The sequence below is a fragment of the Alosa alosa genome, chromosome 7 (assembly GCF_017589495.1).
Source record: "Alosa alosa isolate M-15738 ecotype Scorff River chromosome 7, AALO_Geno_1.1, whole genome shotgun sequence".
Taxonomy (NCBI): domain Eukaryota; kingdom Metazoa; phylum Chordata; class Actinopteri; order Clupeiformes; family Clupeidae; genus Alosa; species Alosa alosa.
Window position 1 is genome coordinate 3,663,694 of NC_063195.1, and position 25,166 is coordinate 3,688,859.

A 25,166-nucleotide genomic window follows, 5' to 3' on the forward strand; every position below is an offset into this window, starting at 1 on the left:
AAAACATCCCAAAAGAATAATTTTCTCATCCTCACAATTGAAATGCACATGGAGTCATTGGGATTTAATGCTTCTTTTTTATGCCAATCTCAGGCCATGTCCTTGGGTCAAAAACAAATCCAGTGAAAAGCTAAAATCTTTGTCCAGATGTGCCTTTATAAAGGTTTAGCTGAGTTGTTGTACATGTTTGGAGAAGAGTGATCCATGATCAGCATCCATGATGACCAAGTGATCCATTTTGGAATGGCGTGAAAATTTCAACCACTAAAACACCATTGACTAATTTCTGGCGGCCCACCACAATATCGAAATTGATCAAATTAATTTTATTGACTCCGACCCCCACAAATACAATTCAATTATGTGGGAAACTGCAATGGGACCTGGTGAAATTCTCAAAGTAAACAGGGGGCACATTGAGAATTCTGGAGGAGAAGATCAGGCTGTCTGCCGAGAGATCTGCCCCAATAGGCGGCATTGGACCAATAAACCACACAATGATTCAAAACATACAGCTAAAACAGAAGAGATCACGTGACCTGCACATGGCAATGCAACACTAAAACTTGAGCTCCGCTTGCAATCCGTATATTTTATTTATTTTTCAATAGCAAACTTAATCCTACAGTGTTTGGCTTAATATATCCCAACCTACTCACTGATATACCTTTTATGCAGACAGGACGGAAAACTGACATCAAAATGTTTAGCACATCAATTAATCCACTATAAGGTGATCAATAGAGCCTATGCAACACCTTTTAAACATTTTAAAATTAATATCTGTCAGAGCCCAAACTGCACTCTATGCCAAAACTCCACAGGCACCTTTTTTCACATGTTTTGGGATTGTCCCACCATAGCTATATTCTGGAAATATTTATTCATATGCTGTCTAAATTCCTTGATACCAATCTTATACTAGATCCTTGTCTCTGTTTATTGAATGATGATTCCTCACAATCCTTAATCCTTAGTTATGGTTCAAACCAGATGCGAACCTCAAATGTTACTGGACTAATTCCTTGCTTAATATTGCAGCATTAGAAGAGACTACTGCTAGACTGAATAAAGCTAGCTTATCCACAGTAAATACCTGGAAGGGACTCTACATATCTATTAAAACACTCTGTGTGATACAATGAATTGCTTTATTAATATGATGTACTTACTAACTGTTTCGTATTTTTTCTGATCTGCCCTTTTGGTTATTTTATGTGTTTTTCCTTTTTTTATTTTTTATGATGCATTTACTGTTTGTACCCTTTTTGCAAAAATGTGAATAAGAAGCATAATCACACAAAAAAAAAAAATACAGCTAAACAAGGCAAGAAATGGTTAACCGAGAACAATATCAACATTTTAGAGATGCAGAGCCAAAGTGCAGACCTCGATCCGTTAAAAAAAGTGAGCACAAGGCCAGAATAATGGCAAATAATCGTTCTTGACTCAAAACCCAGATTTCTGTTCAAAAGATGCAGTCTAGAATCATTGTGGAGACATGGAGAGGTTTGGTAGTTATTGTAAGAACAACTGAGAGCTGTGAATGCAAATAAAGATGTTTCCATTGATTATTTAAAAAAGGTATGAATAATTTTGGACACACCTTTTTTTTCATAAAAATGTTAAAAAAGATGAAGATTCAAGGCCAGGAAAGGCCTCTTTACATGTAACTGTAATCATGGCAGTCTATGGAGTCACTTCTAGCATTGTGGTGGGGAATTGCAGACCTCCACAGACCTCCACAGACAGACCAACACACAGATACAAAAGGTTCACAGCTACACACACAGACCAACACACAACTACAAAAGGTTCACAGCTACACACACAGACCAACACACAACTACAAAAGGTTCACAGCTACACACACAGACCAACACACAACTACAAAAGGTTCACAGCTACACACACAGACCATCGCACAACTACAAAAGTTTCACAGCTACACACACAGACCATCGCACAACTACAAAAGGTTCACAGCTACACACACAGACCATCGCACAACTACAAAAGGTTCACAGCTACACACACAGACCATCGCACAACTACAAAAGGTTCACAGCTACACACACAGACCATCGCACAACTACAAAAGGTTCACAGCTACACACACAGACCAACACACAACTACAAAAGGTTCACAGCACACAGACAGACCAACACACAACTACAAAAGGTTCACAGCTACACACACAGACCAACACACAACTACAAAAGGTTCACAGCACACAGACAGACCAACACACAACTACAAAAGGTTCACAGCTACACACACAGACCAACACACAACTACAAAAGGTTCACAGCACACAGACAGACCAACACACAACTACAAAAGGTTCACAGCTACACACACAGACCAACACACAACTACAAAAAGGTTCACAGCACACAGACAGACCAACACACAACTACAAAAGGTTCACAGCTACACACACAGACCAACACACAACTACAAAAGGTTCACAGCTACACACACAGACCAACACACAACTACAAAGGTTCACAGCTACACAGACAGACCAACACACAACTACAAAAGGTTCACAGCTACACACACAGACCAACACACAACTACAAAAGGTTCACAGCTACACACACAGACCAACACACAACTACAAAAGGTTCACAGCACACAGACAGACCAACACACAACTACAAAAGGTTCACAGCTACACACACAGACCAACACACAACTACAAAAGGTTCACAGCTACACACACAGACCAACACACAACTACAAAAGGTTCACAGCTACACAGACAGACCAACACACAACTACAAAAGGTTCACAGCTACACACACAGACCAACACACAACTACAAAAGGTTCACAGCTACACACACAGACCAACACACAACTACAAAAGGTTCACAGCTACACACACAGACCAACACACAACTACAAAAGGTTCACAGCACACAGACAGACCAACACACAACTACAAAAGGTTCACAGCTACACACACAGACCAACACACAACTACAAAAGGTTCACAGCTACACACACAGACCAACACACAACTACAAAAGGTTCACAGCTACACAGACAGACCAACACACAACTACAAAAGGTTCACAGCTACACACACAGATCATCGCACAACTACAAAAGGTTCACAGCTACACACATAGACCATCGCACAACTACAAAAGGTTCACAGCTACACACACAGACCAACACACAACTACAAAAGGTTCACAGCGGTGTAGGCAACTTGTATTGTGGCTCTTACACATTACACTAGATCTTTACTGCTATTGCATTCTGTTTTACCTTCTTTTTTTTTCCTTTTAGAAAATGAGGTACAAATCGACAGAGAAGAACAGAGTGTGTGGGGACAGGTATGATGTGTACTGTATCTGTGGATTAATTTACCCTCCATCAGAGTGTGTTGGGACAGGTATGATGTGTACTGTATCTGTGGATTAACTCACCCTCCATCAGAGTGTGTTGGGACAGGTATGATGTTTACTGTATCTGTGGATTAACTCACCCTCCATCAGAGTGTGTGGGGACAGGTATGATGCGTATTGTATCTGTGGATTAATTTACCCTCCATCAGAGTGTGTTGGGACAGGTATGATGCGTATTGTATCTGTGGATTATCTTACCCTCCATCAGAGTGTGTGGGGACAGGTATGATACAGGTTTTTATGCTTGATATGCTGTTTTTATTCTTAGTTTCTGATGTGAAGCACTTTGGACGCCTACTGGTTGTTGTAAAGTGCTATACAAATACATTTTGATTGATTGATTGATTGATTGATGATGCGTACTGTATCTGTGGATTCATTTACCCTCCAGAGTGTGTGGGGACAGGTATGATGTGTACTGTATCTGTGGATTAATTTACCCTCCAGAGTGTGTGGGGACAGGTATGATGTATCGGATCTCGGATTGCCTTTCAGACATAGCTACATGGATGAAGGCACACCACCTCCAGCTGAACCTCTCAAAGACTGAACTGCTGGTCATCCCAGCTAAACCTACCATACACCACGACATCAACATCAAATTTGACTCCCTGTCTGTTTCACCGACCAGGACTGCAAGAAATCTAGGAGTTGTTCTTGACAACCAACTAAACTTCTCGGATCATGTTGCCTCAGTAAGCCCGGGCATGCCGTTTTGCACTCTACAACATACGGAAAATCAGGACTTACTTGACTCAAGATGCTACCCAACTTCTGGTTCAGGCAATAGTCATCTCGACTTCGACTACTGCAATGCCCTCCTGACAGGTCTCCCAGCCTGCGCGAGTGAAACCACTTCAGATGATCCAGAAGCGGGGCGCCTGGTCTACAACCAACCCAAAAGGGCACATGTTACCCGCTGCTCATCCAGCTACACTGGCTACCTATGGCGCCCGCATCAAATTCAAGTCTCTAACGCTTGCCTACAAAGTAGTCTCCGGTTCTGCTCCCACCTACTTGAATGCCCTCATACAGACTTACACTACCTCCAGACCGCTCGGCTCCTCTGGCTAACGGCGCCTAGCTCTACCACCGCACGCTCAAGCCAATCCAAACTTTTTCTCATCTGTTGTTCCTCGTTGGTGGAACACACTGCCAGTTCCTACAAGGGCAGGGACATCCTTTTCCACTTTCAAAAGACTCCTGAAGACCCAGCTCTTTAGAGAACACCTACTCTCATAGCAACACTTACAACAAGTCTTACTGATCCTAGCACTCACCAGCCGTTTTAAACTGACAAGTAACTGTTAAAAACAGCACTCACCGACGCAGTTATTCTTACTGTACTCTAATGTTTTTTTTAAAACTGTCCTAAAATTGTGAGAATTGTTCTAAAAACTTACTGTTTACCATGTTGTTAGTCGCTTTGGTTAAAAAGCGTCAGCCAAATGTAATGTAATGTAATGATGTGTACTGTATCTGTGGATTAATTTACCCTCCATCAGAGTGTGTGGGGACAGGTATGATGTGTACTGTATCTGTGGATTAACTCACCCTCCATCAGAGTGTGTGGGGACAGGTATGATGTGTACTGTATCTGTGGATTAATTTACCCTCCATCAGAGTGTGTTGGGACAGGTATGATGTGTACTGTATCTGTGGATTAATTTACCCTCCATCAGAGTGTGTGGGGACAGGTATGATGTGTACTGTATCTGTGGATTAATTTACCCTCCATCAGAGTGTGTGGGGACAGGTATGATGCGTACTGTATCTGTGGATTAACTTACCCTCCATCAGAGTGTGTGGGGACAGGTATGATGTTTATTGTATCTGTGGATTAACTTACCCTCCATCAGAGTGTGTTGGGACAGGTATGATGTATTGTATCTGTGGATTAACTTACCCTCCATCAGAGTGTGTTGGGACAGGTATGATGCGTATTGTATCTGTGGATTATCTTACCCTCCATCAGAGTGTGTGGGGACAGGTATGATACAGGTTTTTATGCTTGATATGCTGTTTTTATTCTTAGTTTCTGATGTGAAGCACTTTGGACGCCTACTGGTTGTTGTAAAGTGCTATACAAATACATTTTGATTGATTGATTGATTGATGATGCGTACTGTATCTGTGGATTCATTTACCCTCCAGAGTGTGTGGGGACAGGTATGATGTGTACTGTATCTGTGGATTAATTTACCCTCCATCAGAGTGTGTGGGGACATGTATGATGTGTACTGTAACTGTGGATTAACTTACCCTCCATCAGAGTGTGTTGGGACAGGTATGATGTGTACTGTATCTGTGGATTAACTTACCCTCCATCAGAGTGTGTGGGGACAGGTATGATGTGTACTGTATCAGTGGATTAACTTACCCTCCATCAGAGAGTGTTGGTTTGCTGCTTTGTTGCACACAGCTGTGTGCTGCAGACTCTGGTCTGAGTGTCTCACAGTGACCTGCAGCCTCCTCTCTCTCCTGAGAGACACTCATCCTAGCAGCAGTGGGAGTCTCTCTAGGAATGTACATGAGACAAATGCAGCTTTAAGTCTTGTTTCATGCGTCACCACATACTACAGATTATAGCCGGAGCTAAACATGAACCGCCATCTTTGTTTTCAGTATTGTGACAAGAAGAAGACACAGAACAAACAGAAGATGATGAAAGAAGCACAACAAACATGCAGCTGTAACTAAACAAGAATCAGTACTGTAGTATTTTTACAAGAAAGAACAAATGTCTTGAATAGAAATGTTAAGGTGTAGGCCTATAGGCTAAAGTAAATTCCTCAGTACAGATTAAGGTCTTTGGCCATTGTAGTCTAGTTTGCTTTATGACAGTTGGGTCTGGATTAAGCACATGGTCATCCCAGGCCAGGCCCATGGGGTCAGAGGTCAAGGGTAGGGACCCTAAACGCATGTAAGCCCCACTGTCTGCTCCAGGGTTGACCCTTGAGGACCCTAAAGGTCCCTAACATATACAACACAATACACATACTCATCCAGATTGTTTTTACTATAACCATCTCTTCTATTTGTTGGTGTATAGGTCTAGCTGATCCACTAAAAGGGGCAAAGTGTGCATTATAAAGGACAAAGGGAATATGAATACTGATCTGAAGTTGTACCCTTTCTTGGGGCATCCTACTGGCAGACAGATCATTGTCCTGCACACCTGCATGCCTCCTATGTGTCTGCCACTAACGTGACAAGAGGCCTATGCTTTGACAGTTTTACGTTTAAGCCAATCAAATGACAGCTTATCTAAACTGGCTGTACTGGTGATGTAGGCTACACTTTATGGGGACGCATCGGAATGAACGACTTCACAATAAAATAAATAATACGAATGACTTCGCTAATGTTATGGACAAATTCGTCACCCTAAAGTATTGGTATGGACATGTGATGTCCCTATGCAAACGCCCTTGCTGGTCACAGGCCAGCGCCTGTTGCATGCTAGCCTATCTAGTTTTTGTGCTCGATTCCATAATCTGGACCGGCAAAAGAGTGGGCTAACTCGACACATTATGTAAGCCTACTATGGAGTTAAATTAAGAAATAGCCGATAGTCTATTCAGTAGCCCATCTTATATTTTAATGTTAGCAAGCCCGCATTTAGCCTACTGGTTTGTTAGGGCAAGGCCTGCCTACCCTAAAGGCGGACATCTCTCCGGTGAAAACTTTTCTTAAACAACGACAAGTTCATGCAACAACATTCTAATTAGTTTATTCCAAATATTCCACGTACCGAAAACACAAAGTAAATGATAATATGAACACATTAAATCGTGGGTTTCTTACCTTAGGCTACAAACTGTGTGCTCTCGATACAAGACAAATTACGCTACTGACGCGGAGTCTGACTATTTACTTTCGCTTTTAGGCTGCCTACTTCAAAAGTCCCTCCCCTTGTCAAAAGCGATTTTGGATCGTAGCCTTAATGACAGTTATGGTAGGCTAAATTGATTACAATAAAATCATTGAATTTGCAGACAAAATCTCAGGGACAATTTAATAGTTCATGCTGTGTCAGTGTAATATCTGTGATTTTTCTAGGCTATCGTGTGTTTAGAAGCCGATAGGCCTACTGCAGTAGATAATATTTGCACAAGGATTAAATGCAATTTAAACAGGACATTCTCTCATATGAAAATAGATTAGAAACCTGTAGATGGGAATATAACCTATAGTATATAACCAAAATAACTGGAGCTGGATATAATGAAACACTTCTTTACTATTATTTCAGCTAGTTGGTTATGTTTGAACTTGAAGATTTCCTAAAACATGCCTGAGAATAACACCAGAGCTCAAGTTTAAAATGCTACCCATTTCAAATAAATGAATGATTATGCCCATACAGAAAAAGAAAAGGGAAAAAAATATATTCACATAATGCAGCTACATCCAGTTTATATATATATATATATATATATATATATATATATATACTGTATATATATATTATTACATTACATTACATTACATTACATTTGGCTGACGCTTTTTAGCCAAAGCGAGTAAAACATAGTAAACAGTTTAAGTTTTAGAGCAGTTCTCAACTATTTTAGGACTATTTTTAGGACAACTATTACAGTAAGAATAAGTGCATCAGTGAGTGCTGTTTTTAACAGTTACTTGTCAGTTTGAGGCGACTGGTGAGTGCTAGGATCAGTAAGACTTGTTGTAAGTGTTGCTATGAGAGGAGAGTTCTCTAAAGAGCTGGGTCTTCAGGAGTTTTCTGAAAATGGAGAAGGATGTCTCTGCCCTTGTATGAGCTGGCAGTGTGTTCCACCAACGAGGAACAACAGATGAGAAAAAGTTTGGATTGGCTTGGCGTGCGGTGGTAGAGCTAGGCGTCGTTAGATCTGAGGAGCACGGCGGTCTGGAGGTAGCGTATGTCTGTATGAGGGCATTCAAGTAGGTGGGAGCAGAACCGGAGACTACTTTGTAGGCAAGCGTTAGAGACTTGAATTTGATGCGGGCCGCCATAGGTAGCCAGTGTAGCTGGATGAGCAGCGGGTAACATGTGCCCTTTTGGGTTGGTTGTAGACCAGGCGGCCGCCCAGCGTTCTGGATCATCTGAAGTGGTTTCACCGCGCAGGCTGGGAGACCTGTCAGGAGGGCATTGCAGTAGTCGAAGTCGTGAGATGACTATTGCCTGAACCAGAAGTTGGGTAGCATCTTGAGTCAAGTAAGTCCTGATTTTCCATTATGTTGTAGAGTGCGAAAACGGCATGACCCGGGCGACTGAGGCAACATGATCTGAGAAGTTTAGTTGGTTGTCGATAACAACTCCTAGATTTTTGCAGTCCTGGTAGGTGAAACAGACAGGCATTCAAATTTGATGTTGATGTCGCGGATGTATGGTAGGTTTAGCTGGGAGGACCAGCAGTTCAGTCTTTGAGAGGTTCAGCTGGAGGTGGTGTGCCTTCATCCATGTAGCTATGTCTGAGAGGCAATCCGAGATCCGTGCTGAAACCAAGGGGTCATCAGGTGGAAAGGACAGATAGAGCTGTGTGTCGCCTGCATAGCAGTGGTATGAGAAGCCATGCTAACGGCTAATCTGTCCCAAGGAGGTGGTGTAGATAGCAAAGAGAAGGGGGCCCAGCACTGAGCCCTGGGGACCCCTGTGGTGAGATGGTGAGGTGCAGATAGCTAACCAAGCCATGATAATGCTAAACGAAAGCGCCCTGTGAGGTAGGATTCAAACCAGGAGAGAGCAGAACCGGAGATTCCCATGTTAGCGAAGTATAGAGAGAAGGATGGTGATTAACCGTGTCAAAGGCAGCCGATAAGTCAAGCAGAATGAGTATTGATGACCGGCGGGCAGCCTGGCTTCTTTTAAGGCTTCTGTTACAGACAACAGAGCCGTTTCGGTAGAGTGGCCGCTTTTGAACCCAGACTGACTTGGATCCAGATGGTTGTTCTGTGAAAGGAAGTCAGAGACCTGTTTGGAGACTGCTCGTTCAATGCCTTTGGATAGGAAAGGCAGGAGTGAGACAGGGCGGTAGTTCTCGACTTGAGCAGGGTTGAGAGAAGCTTTCTTAAGTAGCGGTGTTACGCGGGCCATTTTGAACGCTGTTGGAAATGTGCTGGAGGTTAGCGAGGCATTGATCACATGTGTGATAGCTGGAGCGATGGTCGGGCTGATGGACTGAAGTAGGCTCGTGAGGGTATAGGGTCCAGCGAGCATGTGGTAGGACGGCTGCATGTCAGGAGTCTAGATACTTCACTCTCGGAGAGAGGCGTGAAAGCTGAAAAAGATGTTCCAGCAGTCCCTAGAGGTTGTAGGAGTGCGGTATCTGAGTCAGATGTGTTGAGTGGGCATGTAGAGAATTGACTGCTGATTGCCACCACTTTGTTTGTAAAAAATGAGGCGAGGGTATCTGCAGTAAGGCTGGATGGAGGAGGAGGCAGCTGAGGGTTGAGTAGCGATTTGAAGGTTGAGAAAAGTTTTCGAGTGTCTGTAGCGCTGTTGATTTTGTCATTGTAGAAAGCCGTCTTAGCAGCAGTGATGCTAGCTGAGAAGGGGGTCAGGAGTGTCTGGTAGTTTTTGAGGTCATCAGTTAGTTTGGATTTGTGCCATTTCCTATATTATATTTATATAGATATCTTACATGAACATATATGGTGAATATATTCAATTAACTTATTTGCACACAGGCAGTGATGGGTGGGGTTTACAAAAAGGCTACCTTCAACTTCAAAATATGCCACTAGACCAGCGTAAGGTCGTTGGAATAGCGTTTTGCAGCTTTCTCACTACAAGCATAACTAACAGCTACTAGTCCAAATGTAAAACGTTTGCTCTGTTTAAGTGGATTGGCAGGGACTTTTGTAACCAGTATTTTGCCGACTGACTGGATTAGTAATTTCAGATAATGAGGAAGACTTTTTCAACGGCTCTGGGTGTGACATCTTGCTAGAAACTAACGTTATGTGGTGGAGGGGAGGAAGGCGGCCAAGAGGTAGCAGCTAGTTGGACGGTCTTCGAGGTGGTCAAAATTGCTGGTAGGTAGATCTTCATTGTATGCTGAATTGCTTTCATTCAACATGTAACTCTCTACACTGGTTCCATAACAAAAACAAAGATTTTCAATAAAATAGAATAAAAGATAACAGAAGTGTTGTGTGTTTCTTCCTCTTTATACTGATACTGTGGTTGATGTTAAGCAAATACAATAGTGAAATATTTATTGATCAATGCAGAAAATATCAAACCGTAGTAGAATATTAACTATATTAGAGAAATATAAGTCTGAAATATATGGATCATGTGATCAGAATCTTCATCAAGGGTCATGTGGTCATGCTTCTTAGTGTCATATATTTAAATATATTTAATTATATGCAGAAAATATAAGAAAGTGGCCAATATTGAATATTTACTTATATTTTGAAATATATTGATACATATGTATTTAACATAGATGGAAATATATTTATTTAACATATATGTGCTTGCTAGCTGGTCTCTTTCATGGACTCTGGTGCTTGTGCAGCGTGTGGTCACTAAGTGATCTTGCACAGGGACACAGAGTCTGAATAGCCAAGCTCACACCCTACATAGAGGGGCTCAATGAATGTGGAGGTGAACGTGTGCAGGTGGGTGAGTGGATCCAAGGAGACGCTGTAGAAGGACAGAGTGCTGGCTGGCCAGTCCAGAAACACTCCTGTTCTCCCTTTCCTCTCAGTGTTTTCATACACCACAGCTACCCTCACTTATAGTGGAGAGTTACAATATTATTTATTGATGGGGCACTAAATTACAATATAGGGGTCCAAAATAGATGCCTGATAAGTGCAATATGGCGCCGAGTGGAAGGACTTTGGTTTAGGTGGTTTAAATAGTTTTCCCTTCATGGTACAGCCCTGTTTGCCACTAGGGGCACTCTTCAGCTAGCCTGGGTGTTCCCATGCTGCCTTGCACGCGATTTGATAAGGCAGCCTGGAGACCATGGAGCAAATTTTCGCCTGAGATAGGGAACCAATCACAGAACAGGGGGAAGAGCAAGGCGATGATGAGCTATGCACAGACGCATTTGATAGACATCCGTGGTACCCAATAAACGGATATTTATGGCATTTTTTTCAAATACGAGAAAATGAACGTTTGGTTCCCAGACCACGTCTCATTGAGAAGTGGTGGCGCTAGCTAGGCTACTCTTCAGCACTCTCTACACTGGCATGCCTTTGCAGTCTCCCTGTTTGCCACTAGAGGCACTCTTCAGCACTCTCTACACTGGCATGCCTTTGCAGTTTCCCTGTTTGCCACTAGGGGCACTCTTCATCACTCCCTACAATGACATGCCTTTGCAGTATACAGCTCTCCCCTAGAGGAACTCTTAATATACAAGAATGCAGTAACAGAAGACAAAATAACACACAAAATGGCACAACCAGGCAAGGAAAATGCATGTATAGTGAATGTAAAACACATGATTATTTCAATTTGCTTTAGCTTCAAATAAACCACAGGAAGTTTTACCCTTTCTTGGGGTATCCCACTGGCAGACAGATCATTGTCCACACACCTGCATGCCTCCTATGTGTCTGCCACTAACGCGACAAGAGGCCTATGCTTATGTTTTGATACTTCCAGGTTTCAGCCAATCAAATGACAGCATCTAAACTGGTTGTACTTCACTTTATGAGGACGCGTCGGAATTAACGACTTCACAATAAAACAAATAATATGAATGACTTCGCTAAAGTATTGGACAATTTCCTCACCCCAAAATATTGGTATGGACATGTCCCTATGCAAACATATGCCCTTGCTGGTCTCAAGCTAGCACCTGTAGGTTAGCCTATCTAGTTACGCACGACGATTTTGTGCTTGATGCCATAATCTGGACCTGGCAAAAGAGTAGGCTACCTCGTCATATTATGCTAGCCGACTATGTAGTTAAATTAAGACATATAATCTATTCAGAATCTTATATGTTAATGTTAGCAAGCCCGCATTTAGCCTAGTGGTTTGTTTGTTAAGGCAAGGCCTGCCTACCATAAAGGCGGAAATCTTAAACAACGACGACAAGTTCATGCAACGAAATTCTAATTAGTTTATTCCAAATATTCCACATACCGAAAACACAAAATGAATGACATGAACATAAATAGTGAGTCTCTTACCTTAGGCTACAAACTGTGTGATCTCGATAGCCTACAAGACAAACTTACTGACGCGGAGTCTGACTATGTACTTTCGCTTTTGGTTAGACCTACTTAAAAGTCCCTCCCCCTGTCAAAAGCGATTTTAGATGGTAGCTTTAATGAAAGTAGGCTAAATTGATACCAGTAAATAAAATGCAAGATCACCGCTCATCTGTCGAGGCCCAGGATTGGTAGGTAGCCTAGCTTATAAAAAATAAGAATAGGCTAGGATCTACTCTGCCTGAAGAAGGTCTGCCAACCGAAAGCTTGCGCAGATTCAAAGTAAAAACCTTTTTTGCACAGACAGAGAGTTTGCGGATATTTCTTGTATCTTCTATAAATTGATTCCAGTAAAATTATTGAATTTACAAACTCTCGGACAATCTTATAGTTCATGCTGTGCCAATATAATATAAAATTATTTTTCTAGGCTATCATGTGTTTAGTTGCCGATAGGCCTGCAGTAGATAATAGCGTTATATTTTCACAAAGATTAAATGCAATTTAAAACAGGACATTCTCTCATATGAAAATAGATTTTAAACCTGTAGATGGGAAGATAAACTATAGTCACAAAATAACTGGAGCTGAAAATAATGAAATGCTGTTTTATTATTATTTAAGCTAGTTGGTTATGTTTGAACAGGAAGATTTCCTAAAACATGGCTGAGATTATTACCAGAGCTCAAGTTTAAAAATCTACCCATTTCAAATAAATGCTTAATTATGCACATAATGTAGCAGGCCTATTCTACACATATCAACTTATGAAGAACCGTCACCATGACAACAACATGTGTTTTTAGTTCATGCATCAGAATGTAGAATGCTATCGGAACTCCCCCTATTTCCACCGGTCCCGTATTTCCACCGTCTTGCGTGTATGTGTCACTTAATATCCATTTCTATACAAACCAAGACAGCGGACTCCTATAGAAACGCAACCACCCACAACATAGGTGTATTTAAATTAGCCATGTACCAAAAATGACATTTTACTGTGACTCGAGGAGCTGTAAACAGTGTTGTAAGGCTGCGTGTACACAACCGCTTGGAGCTCCAGTGGAATTTTAATTTCACGACGAGAATTCTCGGTCTAACAGCCCATGTGCCATTGAAACGGTGTAAATAGGCGACCCATCAGGCCAGCACTATAACTCCGAGCGTGGTAAACAAAATCGGATATTTCAGGCAGTAAATCCTCCCGTTAAGAACCAAACCAGATTTTGTTCAAATCTACACAACTATGGCTACTGAAAAATGTAAGGTTCATTTAATAAATGTTATTTTGAAATGTTAAAAAACATCGTTGTTTTAGAATTTCTGAACAAAAGTGGTGATAATTGGGGGTGTTACGATACATGTACAACTGATTTATAAAGTCTATGTGAATGACCAGCAGCAGGAGAGCTGGTCTCTTCCGCGGACCCTGGTGCTTGTGCAGCGTGTGGTCACTAAGTAATCTTGCACAGGGACACAGAGTCTGAATAAGCTCACACCCTACATAGAGGGGCTCAATGAATGTGGAGTGGAACGTGTGCAGGTGGGTGAGTGGACCCGAGAAGACGCTGTAGAAGGACAGTGTGCCGGCTGGCCAGTCCAGAAACACTCCTGTTCACACTTCCCTCTCAATGTTTTCATACACCACAGCTACCCTCACGTATAGTGGAGAGTTACAATATACAGTACTTATTGATGGGGGTTACAATATTACTTATTGATGGGGGTTACAATATTACATATTGATGGGGCACTAAATTACAATATGGGTGTCTACCATTTTACATAGCTGCAGTCTCACAGTAATACAGCAGCAATATGGGTGTTCAAATGTTGTATTTTGTACATGCATAACAACATCATTACCCAGTTGTTGGTGGCTAATATGGAATGAAATCTGTGAGATAACAGTAACGGAATCTGTGCTTTGCACAGTAACTGTTAGGTCCAAGATTTCCAGTGAGTAGCCTACAAATAGGATTCAAACACTGTTCAGGTGAATTAAATGTGTAATCAGTCGCATATGTAGGCTAGCTCTTCTGATTTATAGGCCTACTTTCATTTGACGTTCCCACCATTTAAATGAGATGACCGTGACCTCTAGATTTTTTTTAGCAGTGCAGGCCAGTCAGAATATAATAATAATAATAATAACACGTGGGTCCGGGGGTGTCTTTCCCAGGATTTTTGTCTTTTCTGGTTGCTAATCACACTATTTTAACATGTTTTGAGAGGGACAGGCCCATCTTTTTTCTGACGCACCTCACGTTACCCCATGCATTAAACCTATGTCACTGCTTGAATAAATGAAAAACATAGCCTACTGAACATGGGCATCGTAGTTCACGATGACAATGAAAACGTTTAGCCTACTTGGTTTCTGACAGAAATTACGTTTTGTGCCAACATATTGTAGAAACACAACCACGGCTTTTATTTGGTGAACGGAGCTGCAAATAATCTCCTTTACTTTCTTTGGTTTGTTATATAGTCTACGATTCACTTGAACCACAAAACGTTTTGCCGTCGTCACATTTACAAATATGCAATTTACCTTCAATTACCAATTTATCAGTGATAGGCTACCTTTTGCTTCGAATCGCAATTGAGTGCGCATTTAATGTAACATGCCACATGATTTCCAAGAGGCCTTTAGACAGGCTCGTTTCTGACCTTACTGGACTATTATTGCATTTGTTTATGTTGTAAGACGTGAAGAAATGAAGGACATCGGCAATAGCCAGGCTAGAAATACTTTGAAATTCCCTTTGAGTCGGATCTGCTCCACCTTTCCACCAAGTTTTGCAGAAATTGTGCCCCTGTTTTTTTGTGATATTGTTGACAGAAGCTATGTGTGTGGTGCAACCTGTTAAATATTAGTAGTTCATAAACTCCAACGTGGCAATTTAGGTTGAAACTAAACTATGCCACTTACGTTCAGCTTATGTACAATGTAATTAATTGTAATGTAGCCTAACTTGTTTAATGGGCTGAGGTGCAGTGGCTGCAGGACTAAAGCGAGCGAGAGATGCAAGAATGGAGAACAGCTCATGCGCTTGCTAGAGATTACATTTTTTTAAAGGGCCAGTACAAATGACCTCGCGGGCCGCCAATTGAAGAGCCCTGCACTAGAGGCACTCTTCAACACAGATGCTTTCAAACAATACAAAACACTCAGAGAATCTCCCATTGAAATGTGTGGGGATAGATCGGAACACAAACATGTCATCTATGCATATTCTGCCCCTTTCACCACCAAAAGTTGACATGTGAGTACATCGTGCCAATCATGTAGGCCTATTGTGATCTCACAGCTGGAGTGATGTTGGTGTTGTGAAGCCTTGTGCATGTGTGGTTCTGCCCAAAATAGATGCCTGATAAGTGCAATATAGTCGCTGAGTGGAAGGACTTTGGTTTAGGTGGTTTAAATAGTTTTCCCTTCATGGAACAGCATTGTTTGCCACTAGGGACACTCTTCAGCACTCTCTACACTGGCATGCCTTTGCAATTTCCCTGTTTTCCACTAGGGGCACTCTTCAGCACACTCTACCCTGGCATGCCTTTGCAGTTTCCCTGTTTTCCACTAAGGGCACTCTTCAGCACACTCTACCCTGGCATGCCTTTGCAGTTTCCCTGTTTGCCACTAGGGGCACTCTTCAGCACTCTACTGGCATGCGTTTGCAGTATACAGCTCTTCCTTAGAGGCACTCTTCAGCACTCTACTGGCATGCCTTTGCAGTTTCCCTGTTTGCCACTAGGGGCACTCTTCAGCACTCTACTGGCATGCGTTTGCAGTTTCCCTGTTTGCCACTAGGGGCACTCTTCAGCACTCTACTGGCATGCGTTTGCAGTATACAGCTCTTCCTTAGAGGCACTCTCAATATACAAGGCTGCAGTAACAGAAGACAAAATAATCAAGACAACCAGGCAAGGAAAATGCATGTATAGTGAATGTAATACACATGATTATTTCAATGTGCTTCACATAAACCACAGGTTTTGATGGTGCTCGTGGACAGGTCAGTGATGGTGCTTAAGGACAATAACAGTGCTCATGGACAGGTCTGTGATGGTGCTTGTGGACAGGTCAGTGATGGTGCTTAAGGACAATAACAGTGCTCGTGGACAGGTCAGTGATGGTGCTTGTGGACAAAAACAGTGCTTGTGGACAGGTCAGTGATGGTGCTTAAGGACAATAACAGTGCTCATGGACAGGTCAGTGATGGTGCTTAAGGACAATAACAGTGCTCATGGACAGGTCAGTGATGGTGCTTGTGGACAATAACAGTGCTCATGGACAGGTCACTGATGGTGCTTATGGACAGGTCAGTGATGGTGGACACGTCAGTTATGGTGGACAGTTCAGTTGGTGGACAGGTCAGCTATGGTGGACAGGTCAGTGATGGTGCTTGTGGACAATAACAGTGCTCGTGGACAGGTCAGTGATGGTGCTTGAGGACATATAATAGCAGTGCTCGTGGACAGGTCAGGGGGATATGATTGTGCTTGGTGACGAGTTTGTGGGAACAGAAATGAAATGTCATTTTTATTCAGAAATAGAATGTGTTCCACTGTGCCACAGTGATGGTGCTTAGGGGGATATGATTGTGCTTGGTGACGAGTTTGTGGGAACAGAAATGAAATGTCATTTTTATTCAGAAATAGAATGTGTTCCACTGTGCCACAGTGATGGTGCTTAGGGGGATATGATTGTGCTTGGTGACGAGTTTGTGGGAACAGAAATGAAATGTCATTTTTATTCAGTAATAGAATGTGCTCCACTGTGCCACAGTGATGGTGCTTGTGGACAATAACAGTGCTCATGGACAGGTCAGGGGGATATGATTGTGCTTGGTGACGAGTTTGTGGGAACAGAAATGAAATGTCATTTTTATTCAGTAATAGAATGTGCTCCACTGTGCCAGGGCTGAGTCTGTTTCTCTTCTTGCTGACCACTTCACCAGCTTTAGAAATAAAACCGCTCACATGGCACAGAGGAGGCTGGTGTGCACAGAATATTTGGGGCCAGCACATCCAAATGAGGATAGACGTGCTTGTGCTGAGCCCAAAACTGGAGTGGGTCTTCTGAGCGTGGGATGTTTGGCTCACTCAAGTACTGCTGCACCTCTACAGTGGCATTTGCAGTGGCACTTTTCACCTTCCTGGTCTCTGAAACATGTGGGTCCAGCAAATCCCAAAGGCCAGTTCCTGAATGGGGACAAAAAAACAATGCATTACAAAAATACAATATAAACATGGCAATATTGATCATAGATTCATACCTGAGGATTCAGCAGGCTCTTGTGCTTCTGGGTCAGGTGGAGTGCTGTCTCTTAAAAGAGCAGAACATTCGGCCGTGAGCCTTCTCACAGCATTTTGGGAATTCCCTGAATTGCAAAACCCCATTGTTTTGAATCGTGGATCCAGGAGAGTGGCCAGGGAGTGTTGACTGGCTGTCTCGTAGTGACTCAACCTTTCAGTCATGAGCCACGTGAGGTTGTTGCAGAGCTGCTTAGCCATCTCACCCTTCACCTCCCGCTGTGTGGAAGTTATGGCCTCAGCATTCGCACAAGGGGAACACTTGTGGAGCCAGAGACAGTGTTTTCTGCTGACAGCTCCACCGTTGCCTCTTTTAGGGGAGACAATGCTCCAAGGCATTCAGACATGCTCTGGTACTCAGCAGAGGTCAGAGCCGCCAAATGGGTGCACAGTGACACCACTGCAGCACCGACTGGTTCCCTCTGCTCGTGCAGCCTGGACATCATGTGGTAGGTGCTGTTCCAGCGTGTGTCCACTTCCTGCACAAGCTTGTGAGTGGGCATCCCCATCTGCTGCTGGATGCTGAGGAGCCGCTCTGCTCTCTGGCCACGGTGCTGGTCCTGAAATAGGCCGCAATCTTCCTGGCCTTGCCCCTGATTTCTTCAAGACCCGGTGTCTGGTCAATGGCTTTCTTCACAACCAGCTTTAAAGCATATGGCCAATACAAATGCTGCGTCTGACTGGCAACACAGTCCCACATGCCATCATGTTTGCAGCACCATCAGTCACAAGGCATCTCACCTTTCCCAGAATCCCCCATTCCTCCATGACAGAAGTCTTTGTAGCAGCTATGTTGGCTGCCGTATGCCTCTCTGGGAACTTCCCCACAGATAAGAAAATGGTGGACAATTTGGCATCACCATCAATGAAATGACAAGTGATGGCAAGATAAGCATCCATATGGATTGATGTCAATAGGCTATTAGGCTATTTGTTTTATCTTACTCTTTATTCTTTTAGGCTATTTATTTATTTATTTATTTATTTATTTATTTATTTATTTATTCATCAGCTTCTGTCCTCAGCACTACTTGTGTAGTGCACACATTCTCAGACCTGTCACTTATCATCGTAGGGGAGGTTTTTGGAATCATTCCCACATTATAATCATCAGCCAATCAAGGTGGTTACTTCAATCAAGCTCGTGCATAAGTAATGACATCAACCATAGCAACAGAGTTCATCTGTTATCTTAGGAGTTGTCACTTTTCCTTACTAAGAGTAGGTCTGATAGGCTTTGTGAATAACTTTAAAAGAGAAAACTCTTTTAATTGAAGATAAAATGCTTTGTGAATACGGCCCCTGGTGTAGTAAGTTCCATTGATTACAGTGGAAGCTAATTGTTGCAGACACAACGTGAATGGAACGCTTAAGTTACGTGCCTGGTGTGGCCCACCTGTAAACGTGAAAGCATCGGCACCGACACCGACAAATTGAAAAGAAAATCCATGAAGAATGAGGTGCCTGTTACTTATGGACATCAGGGGCTCAGTAAAGGACAATTCAGTGCAGAGTTCAACAAAGTGTACACACACACACACACACACACACACACACACACACACACACACACACCCTCTCTCTCTCTCTGTCTTTCTCTCACATACATGCACACTCTCTCCCTCCCTATCTATGACTCTCTCACACACACATATACACGCGCACACACACACACACACACACGCGCACACACACACCACACACACACACACACACACACACACACACACACACACACACACACACACACTATAGAGGAATGGCCATACCATATGTGGCACTGCATGTTGAGCCACGTCTAAGCAATGGGTTTTGTACAACCAGATCCAGTTGTGTGTCTAAGTGTGTATGTGAGGGAGAGAGAATGTGTCTCCATTGAACAAACTCATTAAAGGGAACTCCCAGTCTGTTACTGCACTCCTGCATCTGAAGAGATGTTTACCCAGAGAAGAGAAGAGAAGACATGATGACTGTATCCTATACATATATCTGGTGTGTAGATCTTGTGCACAGGCAGATGTTCTGATGGAAACATACCTTCTCCTTGATCTTCTTGCTCCTGTAGATCACTCTGATGTCCTTCTTGACCTCTGGGCCTGATCCACTTTTGGTAGCATTGTACAGTAAGCTGAGGGATTCCTGCAGGAAGACATTTTCCTTGATCATGACCTTTACTTAGTCTTTGTTCTGACTTGATGTTTGGGGGTCTTTTTAGGCCTTGAGTCTGATAGGAGCGTGAAGTGAGTGAGAGAGAGAGAGAGAGAGAGAGAGAGAGAGAGAGAGAGAGATGGGGTGGGATCAGGACTCAAACCCTTTGGCATGTGGACCCCAATATGGGGAGCTGAAGCTTGAACTCTTGATGTCTAGCAGATGTCTGCTTGGTTAGTGCTTGGATGGGAGAGCCATAAGTACTAGTGATATTAGTGTGAACATGTTGATCATCACTTACCCATCTCACTGGCCTGTTTTCTGATGGGCCTCATCTTCAAAGGAACCAAAGGAACCATCCTGCTGCACACTGACCTGTGTCTGCTGGAATGACAATTAAACTATTAAACAAAGAAGCCAATGAGTTCCATCCCTCAGACTGGGGTCACACATGCTGATGAAGTCTGGCTCTGTGTCTGAACATGGGGCTGTTCCTTCAGGCATTCAATACCATTACCACAAAACATCAGCAAACTGGACAAGCTAGGATTCAGTACCTCCCTCTGAGTGAGCAGCACAAAATTTCTGGGGGTGCACATCAGCGACGACCTCTCCTGGACCACCAACACAGCATCACTGGCTAAGAAAGCCCAGCAGCCTCTACTTCTTGCTGCAAATTGAAGAAGGCAAGTGCCACGCCTCCTGTCATGACTACATTCTACAGAGGGACCATCGAGCATCGTCTCCAGCAGCATCACAGTGTGGGGCGGAAGCTGCACAGATCAGAACAGGAAGACCCTCCAGCGCACTGTTAACACAGCTAAGAGGATCATTGGAGCACCACTCCCTCCCTGCAGGACATTTACACCACCCGCCTCACCCGCCAAAGCACTAATGATTGTCAAGGATACAACCCACCCTGCACACAAACTGTTCAGCCTCCTGCCCTCTGGAAGCGGTACAGGAGCCTCGGCTCCCCGCACCACCAGACTGGCAAGTAGCTTCATCCACCAAGCAATCAGGATGCTGAACACTCTACCCACTCTCCCATCACTGACAGCCCCCCACCCACCAGCCAGCCAGGAACCTGGGAAACTAGGATCCTGTCTACCCTAACCCCCTCCCCCAACACCGCCCTGTGGAACTGCACTGTGACTGCGCAGCCCTAACGTGTTGCTGCTTCACATCAAGCCTGATATACTTGAAATTACTGCATACTGCATATCAATGTAAATATACAGGTCACACAAGCACAAGTTTAAACTTCATGTAACTGTTAAGACTATATAAATATACAACACAACTACCTCTATTTTTTTTATATATATGTCCTATATTTCTATTTTGATACATACATGTTCTATATTTCAGTCTTGCACTTTAATTTAATGTTTATTGTCTATGGCTATGTCTATAGTATGTCTATGTCTGTATTTAAAGCATGTCTATGTCTGCATGGGAAAGTAAGAAACGAAATTTCAATTCTTTGTATGACCAGTGCATGTAAAGAAATTGACAATAAAAGCCGACTTGACTTGACTTGACTTGACTACAGCAAGAAGAACAGCTCTAATGTGTTCCCGTGCTTCACACTGACATGAAGTAAAAGCAGTAAGTAGAAGAAAAACAGCCAATTGCATTCTAAGTTCTATGTTGATGAGGTCATCAGGATGCGCCCCTTCAGAATTCCCTACTTCTAGACCCATGATGTCACACATGGGAAAGGGCAGGAACTCTCTAGTTCTGCCATCTCTGAACTTGTGGATTTTGAACTGAAATGACAATAAATGAGTTCTAGGCTTGTATTCACAAAGAATCGTATAGGATAAAAGTAACTACTAACTGCCGGATTTGGAGAAACTATATGTACAAAATATGTTACATTTCAACTTCCCCCTGCCGGCAAGTATTTACTAACGTAGTATACATGAACTTCTTGTCTGGCTACCCCATGGACGGAACGGAATTTCACGAAGCTCAGCATGCATTCAGAGGGTCATGCTTTAGCCTACTCTACTGTGGTTGCTAAGGTAACGTTTAAGCTACATGACATGACTCCATGCGTACTGTGGTGTCTCTCTGATCATTTCCTAGCATGCTCTAGCCTACTCTACTGCGGTTACTAAGGTTACGTTTAAGCTACATGACATGACTCCATGCGTACTGTGGTGTCTCTCTGATCATTTCACAGCATGCTCTAGCCTACTCTACTGCGGTTACTAAGGTTACGTTTAAGCTACATGACATGACTCCATGCGTACTGTGGTGTCTCTCTGATCATTTCACAGCATGCTCTAGCCTACTCTACTGCGGTTACTAAGGTTACGTTTAAGCTACATGGCATGACTCCATGCGTACTGTGGTCAAAGATTGTTAAGGCGGAACAAGATACTTCGTCGTAGTTCATGTCTATGGGCGCGAAATGGGGATCAAATCCTGTCTGCATAAAGAGGCGTGTCGATGACGTATTGACGAGCGTAAGTTGCAACCGGCCAACAGCAGCGGCAGAAATAACCGGCGCACACCTGATATAAGGTTGATTTTCTCCAGACTGGATTGCTCAAAATGCTAAAATGTACCTGAAATGTTCAGAAGGGTTTGAGGATCATGAAAATGTGCCCGAAATTCACATTCCTAACTCTATAGAACCAAGACCTTAGCATATGTGGTGAAATTCTGAGATATGCCCATAGACTTCAATGGAGCAGTCGCTGCCTCTGCTCTGCATAAAGAGGGATTCTGACCCCCCCCTCGTGCGATCCGGGTTCCCGGAAGTGGCTCCTGATGAAATATCTTGCTTCGCCTTAACAATCTTTGCTGTGGTGTCTCTCTGATAATTTCCTAGCATGCTCTAGCCTACTCTACTGCGGTTACTAAGGTTACGTTTAAGCTACATGGCATGACTACATGCGTACTGTGGTGTCTCTCTGATAATTTCCCAGCATGCTCTAGCCTACTCTACTGTGGTTACGTTTAAGCTACATGACATGACTCCATGCGTACTGTGGTGTCTCTCTGGTCATTTGCTAATTTATCTGCCCATGGTCCTGGATCCTCTGGCAAAAGCTGTTGTGCATTGCTCTGCCTATTTGCTCTTGTGTCATGTCCTCACTGTGCTCAGAGCAGCCGTACCCCCTGCTCTCTTCACCTCCATCATCCTCTATCACATCTTCTCCATCATCTTTCTCTACATGAAGGAGACATTTGATATGTGCCTCTTATCATAATTAGAGCCTAATATAATAAAACAGAATAAGATGGCCTTTCAGTCAAAATGGCTAAACATGGTTTGCTTTTATTTGGAACTGCTGTGTATAAGCACACAGAGGAGGATGAGGTCTGATGCTACTCCACTCTCTGATGTGGCAGTTTCTGAAAACTGAGCCATGAAGTTTGAAGAAAAACAAAAAAACACAAAATAAAAATCACATATATTCTGTTTTGTTATAGCATAGAAAACAATGAAACAAATCAACTGACAACAGGTTCATCACATCTCCTTTCAGAATCTTTATTCAGACATTTAAAAGTCAGAAACACATTTTATTTACATATTTTAAGTCAGAAAAACAAGCATTTTTTTTGCTATGTCAACACATACTGTATAGAACCACTGACACCTCAGATCAGCAAATAACTTTTTCAAAGAAATTCAGCAAATAACTAAACTTTACGGAGAACAGAATACATCATATTGTTGTTGTTGAAAACATTCTCATAATCCACACATTCATTTTCAGGAGAAGAGCATAATATAAAGAAAGCAATATCAGCATTTGTTTAGTTTCATCAGAACAGTAATTATATAACTGAATATACTGTACATACATACATACATACATACATTACATGTATGAACAGGAGTGTGTGTGACTGGAGTTCCTGCAGTTCTTTATACAGTCTATGGGCCAAAGCTGGAACTATTGCCATAGCAACAAGCCCTGCTCAACTGCCAGGGCCACAGAACAAGCATCACAATGGATGTTGCTACGGTTACGTGGTTACTGTGGAATGTTGGAGTGTCTTGACTTGATGAATTTAAGTCTGAATTTTGGCAGTTTGTTAAATAGAAAACAGTGTTAAACAAACCACACACACACACACACACACACACACACACAGCACACACACACACACACACACACACACACACACACACACACGCTATATTAGCTTGATGTGTGTGATATGCCAGATCTGATGCAGAGCAAAAATACCCTCTTTACTAAAGTTGTTTGTAAAAGAGCTTCTTGTGCCTACAAGCCTGTATTACATTACAGTGTCCTACAAACCACACACACACGGACACACACACACAGACACACACATATAGTAGAAAGAGAGAAAGAGAGAGAGAGAGAGAGAGAGAGAGAGAAAGAGAGAGAAAGGGAGAAAAGGGTGGATGTACCTGTTGGAGGACGAGCTCATGTGATCTTGCGCAGGGACACTGAGGAGCCAATCCAAACATAAAACCCTGGATAGAGGGGCTCAGTGAATGTGGAGTGGAACGTGTGCAGGTGGGTGAGTGTGTCAGTGGAGACGCTGTAGAAGGACAGAGTGCCGGCCGGCCAGTCCAGGTAAACTCCTACTGTTCTGGAGCGGGAGGAGGGGGCAGGTATGATAGGTATTTCAGTGTGTTTATTATTGTGCAGGACAGAGTAACTGTCAGGATGGCAGTCCAGACTCCAGGACTTGGCATTCCCTCCCATTCTGACGTCATAACCCCCCCCTTTCCTCTCGATGCTTTTATAGGCCACAGATATACGAGCTCCACCATCAACACTCCTCTCAGCCTCCCAGTAGCAGCGTCCAGTCAGACCCTCTCTACACAACACCTGAGGATAACTGGAGTCAAATCTCTCTGGGTGTTCAGGATACGGCTGTTGCTCATCCACATGTGTCACCTTTCTGTTCCCCTCAGAGAGAGAGAGATTTCTGTTTGCTGTGTTGGGGTCCAGTGTGAGATCACAGACATCTGCAGACAAGAGGAGAGAACATGAGAACACACACACACATACAGAGATAACATGAGAACACACACACACCATGTCAACACAAACAAACAAACAAACACACACACACAGTCAATGTCAATACAAACACACGCCCACA

The 25,166-nt window shown here is 43.0% G+C and overlaps 3 protein-coding genes and 1 long non-coding RNA gene across 11 annotated transcripts in view; 2 read left to right on the forward strand and 2 right to left on the reverse strand.

Moving 5' to 3' along the window:
- LOC125297402 (leucine-rich repeat extensin-like protein 5) overlaps positions 1-12,688 on the reverse strand; it is a 78,729-nt gene extending 66,041 nt beyond the window's left edge. The window contains exons 1-2 of one of the 2 annotated variants that reach the window (XM_048247774.1): positions 12,567-12,688; positions 5,803-5,940 (exon numbers count right to left, since the gene is read on the reverse strand). In XM_048247774.1, the coding sequence (XP_048103731.1) occupies positions 5,803-5,918 (116 nt within the window). In that variant the 5' untranslated portion in view covers positions 5,919-5,940; positions 12,567-12,688. Of the gene's footprint in view, positions 1-5,802; positions 5,941-7,229; positions 7,300-12,566 lie in introns of those variants that run through there. The other variant, XM_048247775.1, reaches the window with a different exon arrangement.
- Positions 1-24,262, forward strand: part of LOC125297467 — a 26,989-nt gene extending 2,727 nt beyond the window's left edge. Inside the window, exon 2 of the long non-coding RNA XR_007194058.1 lies at positions 24,177-24,262. This is a non-coding gene — a long non-coding RNA (uncharacterized LOC125297467). The remainder of the gene's footprint in view (positions 1-24,176) is intronic.
- The window catches only part of LOC125297247 (NACHT, LRR and PYD domains-containing protein 12-like), a gene marked incomplete in the record, with an annotated part of 868,465 nt that overhangs the window by 144,934 nt on the left and 698,365 nt on the right, over positions 1-25,166 (forward strand).
- The window catches only part of LOC125297245 (NACHT, LRR and PYD domains-containing protein 12-like), a 666,703-nt gene that overhangs the window by 4,034 nt on the left and 637,503 nt on the right, over positions 1-25,166 (reverse strand). For 5 of the 7 annotated variants that reach the window (XM_048247472.1, XM_048247474.1, XM_048247473.1 and 2 more), the window contains one exon: positions 23,541-25,029. In XM_048247472.1, the coding sequence (XP_048103429.1) occupies positions 24,479-25,029 (551 nt within the window). In that variant the 3' untranslated portion in view covers positions 23,541-24,478. Of the gene's footprint in view, positions 1-23,540; positions 25,030-25,166 lie in introns of those variants that run through there. The other 2 variants (XM_048247471.1, XM_048247475.1) reach the window with 2 other exon arrangements.